The sequence below is a fragment of the Biomphalaria glabrata genome, chromosome 14, assembly GCF_947242115.1.
Source record: "Biomphalaria glabrata chromosome 14, xgBioGlab47.1, whole genome shotgun sequence".
NCBI lineage: Eukaryota > Metazoa > Mollusca > Gastropoda > Planorbidae > Biomphalaria > Biomphalaria glabrata.
In genome coordinates, this window is record NC_074724.1 from 19,368,528 (window position 1) to 19,381,221 (window position 12,694).

A 12,694-nucleotide genomic window follows, 5' to 3' on the forward strand; every position below is an offset into this window, starting at 1 on the left:
GCAAGGTAGTCAGCTATTTCTCTGGGGGACGTGACAGTTCATCCTTGGTTTTTCAAATGCCCTACTGCATTTGATCTTTCGATTTGATTCGCCTTACTGCCTTACAAACCGCTATAGTAGAAGTTTTGGCATCCAGACTGCCGACAAAACTTCTCCAGGAATTCCTTTTGGCTGACCGTATGGTTTGTCTAGCCTTTGCTCTAGCTATCCTGAATAGCTTTAGGTTTTCCTGGAAAGGATTCTTTATAAATGCAGCCAGTCATTTTTTCCTATCGCCAATAGCACTTTTGCAAGCTGTATCAAACCATGGTTTGCTTGGCCGTTTTTTGGAGGTTAGGGGGACAACTTTTCTGGCTATACCAAGTAGCTTGCTAGCAAAGGTATCTTTTTTGGAATTGTTCCCAATCAGCCTTATTCAGTTTCCACCGCTGAGGTCGTCCTAATGAGGGGAGATTGTTAGTAATGATGATTGGGAAGTGATCACTTCCCCATAGATCATTGCTAACTGACCATTTAAAGTCATCCAGAAGTCCAGGGACGCATACGGTGAGGTCAATGCATGTGAGAGATCCAGTTCCTGGGTGCAAGTAGATCGATGATGCATCATTAAGTATGCATAAATCATGTTGGAGGAAGATATCCTCCAGCATACGACCTCTTGTGTCGGTATTGTTGGATCCCCACATGGTGTTATGGGCATTGAAATCCCCAAGGATTATATAAGGCCGGGGGAGTTGTTTCAATAGGTCCTCCATGTCTGTCGGGTTTAATGGAGCGTCTGGTGGTAGATACAGGCTGCAGCAAGTGATAACCTTGTGAAGGGTTATCCTAGCTGCTACGGCCTGTAGTATGCTCTCTACCCTCTCATGGGGGATGCTGTCCTTCACAAGGATACAGACTCCACCTGATGCTCTCTCTGTATCCTCAACATTTTTGCTGTAAGCACTGTAGCTTCGGAAACTGATGCTATCTTTCAAAAATGTTTCCTGTAAGCAGACAGCTACAGGAGTCTCATAGCCCATCAGTAGCTTCATTTCCTCATAATTGGCCTTGAGGCCTCTACAATTCCACTGCACAATTCTGGAATCCATGGCTTATTCTAAATGACCTACTTGGAGCTATTTGGCCTTGGGATTGGGAAGCCCCCGGAGGGGTTTCTTTTTATTCCAGTGACCTTGTTATTCTTGGGTTTGGATGGAGAGGAGGACAACCCCCTTTTGGGGGAGTCTTTCTCTCTGGAGAGGAGAGATCCCTCTGGTTAGAGCGGAGGTTATTTCCTCCTCTCTCACCTCGGGCATCCTCTCCGCTTTGATTTCTCCCCTTAGGGAGTTGGTCAACCTCTAATTTGGTAGAGGTTGGGGTGTCTGGCTGGGTTCTCTGAGGAGAACCTGTGTCAGACATAATGTCTCCGGGTTCTCCCGGAGTGTTGGTTTTGACATACTGCTTAGTCTCCATGCTCTCATCAGCGAGCACAGAGAACCTGTTCTTTAGCATGACAACAGGGCTTTCTTGTTTCTTCGGAGGTGTGTTCTTTGGCGGTGTTTTCTTCTGAGTTGGAGGAGGAGGAGGAGGGGGTGGTTGGGTCAATGTGTCCGTCTGTGTGGCTATGGATCTTCCTATCTTAGCAACAGCCTGGGCGTAGGTCTTTGTCAAGCCGAATTGGCCCTTGGGTAGGGCCAATACAGCCCATTTCGCTTGGCTGAAGGTACATCCATTTCTTGCCTTGTACTCCTGCACGGCAGCCTCCTGTTTCCACACAGGGCAGTCCTTGGAGTAGGCTGAGTGGCCAGCATGACAGTTTGGGCATTTGAACTGGGCTGTGCAGCCCTTGTCCTCATGACCCTCTCCAGCACATCTGGCACACACAGTGTTCCTTTTGCAGACTGCCGCGCCGTGTCCATAACCCTGGCACTTGAAGCACCTCATGGGGTTAGGTATGTAGGGCCTCACTGGAACTTGTAGATATCCTGCCTTCACAAACTCTGGCGGTGTCATAGTTCCGAATGTGAGGATAATAGTGGCTGTTTTGACCTCCTCACCATCCCTGCACCTGGTAATGCACTGGGCATGGGTGACTCCTTCAATGCCCTTCACTATTTCCTTCTCGGAACATTCCAGTATGTCCCTAGAGCTGATTACACCTCTGCTGGTGTTCAGACTCTTGTGTGGCATGACTTACACTTGGAGATCACAGAGTCTTCTGCATCTTAAAAGCCCATCAGAGTGTATCTTGCTATCCACCTCTACAAGAAGTTCCATCGACTTGTGTAGCTTAGACACACTCTTGGGCTCTCCCACTACTGACTTGAGTCCCTTATAGATAATAAAAGGGCTCAACTTTGTCAGGCTTTTCCCCTCCTCAGTGCACCTAACCACCAGAAATGATGGCCAGGTGGCACAGCTTTTTGGGACCTCCTCTTTTTTATCATCAATTCGATGTTTCTTGCCCAGACATAGGTCTGGGGCAAGTAGTTTTGTGTGTGTGTTTTTGTCCATGAACGTAAGTAGTAATTTGGCACCTGTGCTCCCCACCCGCCATCGAGTCCAACAAGGGGACGGGCCATTCGGAAGTCCAGAATGAGCCCACCAGGGCTACACAGGTGCTATACTCAGTCAGCTGCTGCATCACACGTGTCCGATACAGCAGCTCCCTGATTGACCCTCCAGCCACCGCCCTCCAGCATAGCTCGGCATGACCAGCCGGTTGACCCAGAGCAGGCCATTTGGGCCTCAGGTCTAGAGGAACTTGGAGCCAAAGTAATGTGTTGTGGTGGTTTATCCTCAGATAGCCACCACTCAAACACCAGGATCTCTTTATCCCCCCTTACCCGTCGCAGTCCACGGCAAATGGACTGTCTAGGACGTAGTGAGATTTTAGAGATAAGGAGACAGAGTGATGATCAATGAAGGCAGACTGAGGAAAAGAGGAGGCAGACACAATGATAGAAAAGAAGTAGGGCACTTTTGAGCTCCAAAAGTGCTAAGGAAAGAGGAGCGCAGTTTAACGTCATGTCTCGGGACGGGTCCTCAAGATAATAAAGATTATCATTAGTAGTGGTACATTGTCAAACTGATCATGATGACCACATCATCAAACATGGCTTTCATCTATGTAACCAGTTTTGTTCACATTTATTGCAAATAAAGTTATACCAGATATTTCAAAAGACCAAGTGAATTCAACTTTGTCACATTGAACAGAAAACATGACTTCCTTGCTTACTCAAAGTAACATCTATGTAACTACCTTCTTCATCAGGTTCTCCTTCTCTTTCATGCATGTTCCCATTTGTTCAGACATTTGCCCAAGCTCAATTTCTAGATTACATGTTTGTCTTCGAAGCTCTTCATTATCTGTCCTCAGGACTGACAACTCTGCTTTCAACTGTGGGTCTAAAACCATGGAAGTACTTTTGGTCAGAGAGTTGGGACGCATCATACGAGGAGGAAGTTTGGGAGGAGAGTCAACATTGTTTCCATCTTCCTCTAATTGTAGCTTATCTTCCTATCAAAGGAAAGGCAAAACATATATAGGGATAAAAACAACAGTGGCTTGAAATAAAAATATACTTGTTATCTTAACTATTTAAATTTTTTATGTACAAAAGACAAACTAGATATGAATTATACAGAACTTAACTTACTCTTACTATTTCATCAAGTGGAACAGTACAAAGAAAAATCAAATGAAGCCAACAATCAAACAGTACATAACTTTGAGAACTTTTATCTTAAATATATATAAGAGTTAAGTATCTAACTAGAGAAATGTATTAAAAATATTTTGCAATTAGCAAATTAAGTATTTCTCTAGCTGTTATTTTAAGCAGTGCAATATTGTTTAGCATGTGCTGATCTGTGAAATCTTTGGTGTCCCATTCTTCTTCTTCTGCATTATCATTACTATGTTGGAGGGTTCTGATGACTAGTCATATATCTGAGAATAACTGCATAGTAGTTTCCAAATCAAGCAGCTGCACATTAAGTTTTTTTTGTTCTAGGGGTGTCCTGGGGTCAGTGTCTTGTTCAGGGCTCTCGATGGTGGATGCAGCTTTAACTCTTTCTCTCCGTAATTATTTTCCACGTTCCGACAGATTTATTCATTTTACTCATATATTTTCCACTATCCTGTTATGATTAAACTTTAATAACTTTTTTGTTTGTTATCAGAAAATTATATTTGGTATACCAAATAGAGGAAAATGCACACCATTTTTAGATAAATTAAACTGATATTTATAAAATGAAAATAAAAGTTTATTTTGGATATTGAAACTTCGAAGTTAAAACTTATTGACTATGGACAAGTCTCACTTAAAACTATATCTCAACTAGATCTAGGCAATATTTTATGATCCAAATTAAATAAAAAGTCTTTTTTTATGATATTTATTTATATTCTCACAAAACTTAATATATAACATATAAAACATTTATATAAATTGTCACTATCCCATGTCATACCCCCTATACAAATTAATATAGAAAAATAGAGCCTTTTATAGCTCCCACTCTTTAAAAACATCTTTTTTTTTCTGTAAAAACACAATCAAAATGAAAAAATCTTTATTTTTTTAAAGGGTAAACAGACAAGATTTATTTATAAGCTATCAAAAGCATTTTGTAAGGAAAGATAACAAAATAACTGACTTTTTAAGCATAGACGATAATATCGATTAGGCTGCATAATGAGAAAAAATCAACGATGATATCATTGGTAAGGAGAGAAAGAGTTAAAGGACATGGTCCTCAAGGGCTAATTTCACTAGTCCCAATTTTCAGCTTCTGCTGTTATTTCATTCTGTTGTGTCCAGTTCTGAGGCAAAAATCAACAAGGCTGCAATGAAGTCCCCAATGTCCAAAGCCATTGATAAGGCTCGCAAAGCTGATGAGAGAAAAGATTGGAAGGTCTAGAGGCCCATCTCACATCTTGTGTGGGAAAGATGGCTGAAAAAATGGTAAATGAGAGTCTGGTTTGGTACCTTGAGAGTGCCCATCTTATAGCTCCAGAACAGGCTGGTTGCAGGGCTGGAATGTCTGCTATAGACCAAATGAACATCTTTGTGCAGAGCGTAGCAGATGGATTGCAAAGGACCAAAAGCACATACGCAGTCTTCATTGACTTAAAACAGGCATATGAAAGTATGGTGACCTGGTTTGCTTCTTAAGATAAGAGCCGTGGGGGTGCAAGGATCAGAGACTTCCTACAAGAGCATACAATATGAACCAGGATGTACGGAGAAGTCTAAGGGGAAATTACCCTCGAGCATGGCCTCCCCCAGGGCTCCGTCCTGTCATGGCCTACATAAATGATCTACCAGCTCAACTAAAATGCCAAAAGCTGCTATATGCTGATGATATTGTCCTTAGGAAATCTGGAAGGCGCGCAACCACTATACAAAAAGTGTTGCAATAAGATCTCCATATGCTCTGCTCATACACACAAAAATGGAGGCTAGAAATAAACACCTCCAAGACAGTCTATTCTCTGTTCATGCTCCGGACTGGCATTCTGGGCAACCTTTCCGGCTCTCCCTTAATGGATTGGCTCTTAGCATGGACCCAAGTTCCTTGGCGTAACTTTAGATTGCAAACTTAAAATGTGTGAGCACATCCAGGAAGTTGCATGAAAGGCCTCAGGGAAACTTTGCATTGTGCTGAAGCTGGCATCCACAAAGTGGGGAGCCCAAGCAGACATACTCCAATCACTGTATTTAGAAGCAGTCCGATCACAGATAGACTACAGTCTACCTGTGCAAATCTATGGCTCTAGGACAGCTCTTGAACAATTAGATAAAATACAGTCCCAAGCACAAAGATTGTGCAAATCTATGGCTCTAGGACAGCTCTTGAACAATTAGATAAAATACAGTCCCAAGCACAAAGATTTGTTTGTGGAACCTTTAGGACAAGTCCAGAAAATGTGGTGAAATAACGGTTAATGTAGGTCCACCTAAACCTTAGGAGGGAAAGGTCAATACTTATTTGCTTTGAGCAGTATTAAAGGCTGGATGAATAACTCCCAGCTAGAAAACTAGTGGATGGTTGGAGATGCAGAAGACGTATTAAGATGCAGTCTTTTATGCATCATGCCACTAGACTATCTGATAAAGCTGGCCTCTCCAGCAACCAACAAAACATTCAATGTTTTCATCACCTTCCCCCTTGGTGTCACCCAACGACCCCAGACATACGCTAGACCCTAAGGCAACTAAGCTGAGTCGTTCATCTAACGACCTTCAAATTCTAGCACTTGAGATCATTAATGCCTTCAAGCCCAGTGCTATTTTTTCATATACTGATGGGTCGGCATCAATAGATTCTGGAAGTGCAGGCTATGGAGCCTACATCAAGTTGCTTGACTCTGACTCAGTCAAAATCATTGGACCATGTAAATTGTTTGCAGTTTTGATGTGGAGGTTATGGCAGTCTGTGAAGCCTTATAAAGTTGTTGACTCTCAACTTGGCGAGGGACTTTTGAGGGCAACACAGATTGTTGTGGTCATTGTACTACAGGCTTTGCAAAACCCTGGACCATGGCCCCCCAATATCGACACTGTCATCAAGGGCTCACAAAACATAAAGCAACGCTATGGCACTCCTGTAATAATGCACATAGGTGTGACTGGTAACACTATTGCAGACTCCTTGGCCCACCAAAAAGGGCAAACACCACCCACCAAACAGGCTGCGAGTCTTCATCATGCTCTGGCTATAATTCAAAAAACAGAAATGGAAAAGTTGAGTGCTGGGACAAGTCCCAAAAAGCCAGTGGAGTCTGGGAGCGCATGAGGCGCAGTGACCACACTTTCCTGTTGTGGAGGCTATCCAGGCCTGAGCAAGCTATAATAGCAGGACAGGTAACTGTCCTGTTAACTCATTTTTCTCATGGCTATGGCCAAATTTTAATTTAGGGTGCACCCTCTGCAGGGAAGGTGAAATGTTTGCACTATGCAAAACAGCAGGGTTTCTGTCCAGGGCTTTTGTTTTGCAAGAGAGGATTCAAGCCTCTCAAGCCCTCACTCAAATGGAGTTTGATGATGATGATGATGATGATGAGGCAAAAATCATCCATTGGTTATCTTGGGGATAACTTGTAAAGGGCATTGTCTTTCTTGAAACTTGGATGAGAGCTTTCTTTTTTTTTTTTTAAATCACTACTGTTATTTTATTCATTTTTTCTTTTGATAGAATGAAATTTTTGATTGCTTATTCGTGCATAATGCTCTCTATTAATCTTATTCGAAAGAAGTACACAAGTACAAGTAAAATATGTTAGTACATGGACTCAGCAATGTTTTGAACCATGGAGTAGTGGAATTATTTACATCAGTGATGTTCATGGACCATATCCAGACCAAGACATGCAAACAAGTTGTAGACTCCATAGAATGACATTGGTTAGTAAAATATGTTTTTTTAAAAGATGTTCCCAATATACAGTAAATCATTTCAACTTAAAAACTTGGATCAAAAGTGAGATACCTTTTTGTCCTCAGTCTCCTCCGCTGTATAACTTATTCCCATCAATCCATCAGAACACTGACCTGTTGGTAGGGGTTTGTTGGCCATGGTGCTTTGTATCTCTGACACAACACGACTGAACTCTTGGTTGATTTCATGGTTTTCATCTAGAATGTATACATTTGAAACATTTGTTGTCTATAATTTGTCTTCACAATTAATAATTTTTAAAGAGTCACAATTATTTTTTTTTTGTTGCTTCAGTTGTTTTCCATGTTTCAGAACCGTACAGTAGGACTGACATTAGAGTTAAAGATTCTTATTTTAGTTTTGTTTGAGATGTGAGGAAATTTCCAGGTTGGTTTTAGCTAGATTTATATGACATTTAATGTCTTCATCTGTTCCACCTGATACACTGACTACATTCCCAAGGTATATACAACTATCTACTTGGTCTATGGTCTGAGAATCCAGTTATATGTCTCAAATTTGTTTGTTGTTTACTTTAAGGTAATTAGGTATTAAAGATTAGAGCAAGAACATCAAGAACATTACTTCTATCTCACACACAGGCAAAGGAAAAAAAAAAAATTTGCTTTAGAAATATTTTATTTAACCCAACAAACCAGGCTTATTAATAGAGATTCTCATATAAGAACTAAGAGTTTAAGAGTAGCTAAGTTTGTTTGTAATGATTATTGTTAAGTTTTGCTGTATCACCTAAAGTCTGTGAGTCTTTCAATGATTTATCCACTAATATATGAGAAACAGTTCTGATACATGGAGAACAATGGAAGCAACACTGGTACGACAAAGTAGAAAAGAAAAACTGTGGGAGATGAGTGGACAGAAAAATATAGAGATGCAGATGTTAGAGAGGAAGTAGAGATGGATTGGTCACACCATTAGAAAGATACCAACAACAGAGCTAGACAGGCCTTGGAGTGGAACCCCCCAGGGAACAAGACGTAGAGGAATACCAAAAAGAACATGGCGATGCCGTATACTAGATGAAGCTGAGAGGACAGGAAAAAACTGGGAAGCCATTAAAAAATTTGCAAGAGACTGTGAAGAGTGGCATGTTTTTACTGAGGTCCTATGTTCCATGAGGAACTCAAAGGAAAGATGATGATGAGAGTCACATCAAATCACAACATTTAAGCTTAGAGTTTCAACACTTTTTAATATATTAATGTGTTTTCAAAATATTAACACACATTGTGTTAATGGAGGCTTTCCTGGTTTTGTTTTCTACACTGATATATCAAATTTAAAAATAGTTTAAATTTGAGTTTTTGCCACAATTTAAATAACATGTAAAAATTGTAAAAAAATATGTTTCTATTTGTCTAGCTTTTCAATATTTCATAATTTTTTTTATCAAGAGAATTATGCAACTGTGTATGTCAAACTTCAAGAATAAATCAATGTTTTACTCATAACACAATGATGACAACTTTTGTCAACTAAGGGGCTGAAGTTTTTGTGCCTCAGCTACAGACTGGTCAAGCTATTCAAGCTGGAGCTAGTGTGAATTTGCCTAAATTTTCATTTCTGACACTTTTGTTGTGTCAAGGCTGTTTAATAAAACCATTAACAAGGAAGTCTTGCAATGAACTAGATGCCAAGATAGCCATACTATTATCAGCCATAGCTGCCTTGACTGGCCTGGCCAAATGACATAGGGTCGACTACCACAAAATATATTGTATTGTGAACTGCAGGATGTCAACTCTTAAGATACATTGATTTATATAAGCATAACATGAATGTCTTCAAGACTGATGCCGACAAGACAGACCCACAAGGAGGGCTAAGGAGGGGTCATATAACCCAGTTAGTGAACACACCAGAAGATGGCTGTAAAGTCCAATCCTCGCTGTAAAAAGCCGGCCGCATATGTGGCATGGGTGGGTTATGTCAGTTGCAGATAGGCCTGCTTCTTCTCTCAGCTTTTTGTTGATCCGGCACTCTTTCGCCCTGGCCACTCTTTTTGCTTCAAATCCTGAGACTTTGAGACTCACAGCTTCTCACCATGAGGAGCGATCGAGAGCTAGTGCTTCCCAGCCGTGGATGTCGATATCGCATTCTTTGAAGGAGCTCTTGAGAGTGTGTCTGTAGAGCTTGTATTGGCCTCCTTGGGAGCGCTTTCCTGCACACAACTCTCCGTACAGAAGTTGCTTGGGAAGGCGATCGTCTGGCATGCGGACTACGTGTCCCACCCATCGAAGTTGGGACCTTTTTACTGTAGCATTGATACTGTGCATGTTGGACAGCTTTAAAATTTCTGTGTCTGGTATGTGGTCAGACCAAAGCACCTTACCTTATGGATACTCCTTAGACAGAGTAGATGGAAGGAGTTTAGCCTTTTTGTGTGGTGGGAGTATAGGGTCCAGGACTTTGACGCATATAGGAGTGACGGGAAAACTACAGCACTGTAGACTTTCAGTTTTATGGATATGCTGAGTCCTCTCTGTTGCCACACTTGTTCTTGAAGTCTGCCAGAAGCAGCACTGGCAGAACAATACTGAAGTCGACCTCATCATCTAGGTTGGCGTTTGCTGATATAGTGCTTCCAAGATAGACCAAACTAATAATGATTAAGGGTGCACTGGATAGTACTTTTTATATTCAGCCGGAGCCGGTTATGACAGGATACTAAAATTTGATATTCGGCCGGAGCCGAATACCTAAGTGTCTTGTAAATAGCTTGTGTTGCTGAACATTTTACGAAACTGTTAAATAACATACCTATATTGGTTGGTATTATTTTTTTTCCTTTTATATACCTTATTGTTTTAAACTCTGTTACTGATTGATTTATTCAAGCTTAACAGTATTTATAACCAGATAGGCCTATCACAAATTAAGATGCCACCAACTGTAAAGGATGTGTGTGGGAGGGTCAATATAAAATATTTTAGTATATATTTAACTAATTACTAATGTAAATCATAAGTAAAGTGCAATCTGCCTTGTATAGTGGTTGGATGTATGTGTTCATGAATTTCAGACCAACAACCTGGTCATGCATATTAACCAATGACTTAAATTCTGCCAAGTCACTGGTTTTCCTGGCTAGCTCATTCCATGCTCTAATAGCACTAGGGAAGAAGGAGTATTTGTACAAATTTGTCCTAGCATATGGGACGAGGAATGTGCCTTTATCTTTGTGTCTTTCTGGGTATTTTATTAAATTTTGTTTTTGTATTTGAAGATTATGGTTCAGTGTTTTATGTGTAATTGCTACTTTATTTTTGAGTCTTCTTTCCTGAAGGCTTTCTAAATTTAGTGATTTTACTAAAGGTGTTACTCTAGTCAAATGTGAATATTCATTTGTTATGTATCTCACTGCTCTATTTTGTGTCTGTTCCAGTTTCTTAATGTTTTCTTGAGTTGAGGGGTCCCAAACGGAGGATGCATATTCTATTATTGGCCTAACCAAGGTTAAATAACATTTTAATTTTATGTTCTTATTTGATTTATAGAAATTTCTTTTAATAAATCCTAATGCTTTGTTTGATTTTTTTATAGTTTCATCAATATGTGGATTCCATGAAAGTTTTTCATTTATTATAACACCTAGGTATTTTGCGTTTTTAGTCTGTGTTACTGGTTTGCCATGAATAAGATAAGTGGAATTAATTTGTTTTAGTTTTTTTGTTACTCTTAACAACTGACATTTTTCTGGGTGGAAAGACAAGCTCCAATTTGATTTCCATTTCTGTAATTCATCTAATTCTCTTTGTAAAATATCTGTGTCTTGTGTTGTTTTTATTGTTCTATATATTATGCAATCGTCTGCAAATAATCTGACTTTTGTTCCTGAACTAATGCAATTTGGTAAATCATTTATGTAAATTAAAAATAGTAGTGGACCCAAGACTGTACCTTGAGGTACACCTGAGTTTACTGTTATCGGTGTTGATTTAGAGCCATTTATTATTACAGTTTGTTCTCTCCCTATCAGAAAGTCTGATATATCTGACTTGTGGTCACCTGTCAATCAATGAACTCAATGTGATGGACTAAACAAACAAAAGGGGGTGGGAGTTGTTCATCTATACCTCTGGAAATATACCTGGTTACCCTATTAGAGGTGTGGCTCTTGTAGTCCAGCCCCCTTAATAAAGATTTTCTACCAAGTAAACAAACTCAGTTCCCTCGAAAGGTGTGACCTCTAGAGAGTGTCAATACCCTGACATTAAACCTACGTCCATCCTATTTAACTTGTGGTCACCTATCTATAAATAAACTCAATGTGATGGACTAAACTAATAAAAAGGGGGTGGGAGTTGTTCATCTCTACCTCTGGAGATATACCCGCACAGCTAGACAGACGTCTGGTCAGCATGACGTAATCAAGGAATGTAACATTTTAACATGTTAACTAACCAACTCAAAGGTCAAGACAAATTGAAAAAATGTTCCAGCCATTGCTGCTCTGTATATAAAGCACATTTATGATGTAAAGTTTCATTTGTATTTATATTAACATGCCTTATCTTTATAATAAACGATGTTTGGTGCATATTCATAAAGGCTCTATTTTTAAGTACATTATTTTGTTTTAATATAAACATTAATACATTCTACAACAGACATTAATGGAACAAGGTCCACTTTATGCATATTAAATATGTGTACTTTTAACTATCCAGTAGTGTTATTCGGCCGGAGCTGAATATTGCCAAATAGTGAAAAAATGTTGAATATTCGGCAGAAGCCGCAGCGACTATCCGGTGCACCCCTAATAATCAAAATCAGCATTAGTCTACCATAACATTGAACACATCTAAAATGCATCATTGTTTAGCTACCAACCTTTACTGCTCTCTCCATCCACACTTTGCCCTTGATCTGATTCTTCATATTCATCTTCCTCTCTACCAGGGGAAATACATTGATAAAATATGAATTTAAATTTAGATGTAAGTGTAGTGGATGATTATAAATACTTTACAAACAAGACATTTTAAAAAATGCAAATATTGTCTGAATTTATTTATATAATAGCTATTTTAATTTTGATAATAAAGGTATTTTCAGATGATAAGAAAAATATTTACAAAAAGTAATATATTTATTGTCTTTGTAAGTTTAGAATGTGTCAATACGCATAAAAATATGAAATTCTATCATCAATCATAATATTTATTATAGTCGACAACTGTGCTTCACTACATTGAAATAGTTTGTACATGTTGATTTGTTTTTAAACCAGAGCACT

At 39.5% G+C, this 12,694-nt stretch overlaps 1 protein-coding gene across 6 annotated transcripts in view; it reads right to left on the reverse strand.

The window, feature by feature from the left end:
* LOC106071713 (colorectal mutant cancer protein-like) overlaps positions 1 to 12,694 on the reverse strand; it is an 89,886-nt gene that overhangs the window by 27,541 nt on the left and 49,651 nt on the right. For all 6 annotated transcript variants that reach the window (XM_056011384.1, XM_056011379.1, XM_056011378.1 and 3 more), the window contains exons 7-9: positions 12,289 to 12,350; positions 7,486 to 7,631; positions 3,248 to 3,505 (exon numbers count right to left, since the gene is read on the reverse strand). In XM_056011384.1, coding sequence (XP_055867359.1) covers positions 3,248 to 3,505; positions 7,486 to 7,631; positions 12,289 to 12,350 — 466 coding nt within the window. The remainder of the gene's footprint in view (positions 1 to 3,247; positions 3,506 to 7,485; positions 7,632 to 12,288; positions 12,351 to 12,694) is intronic.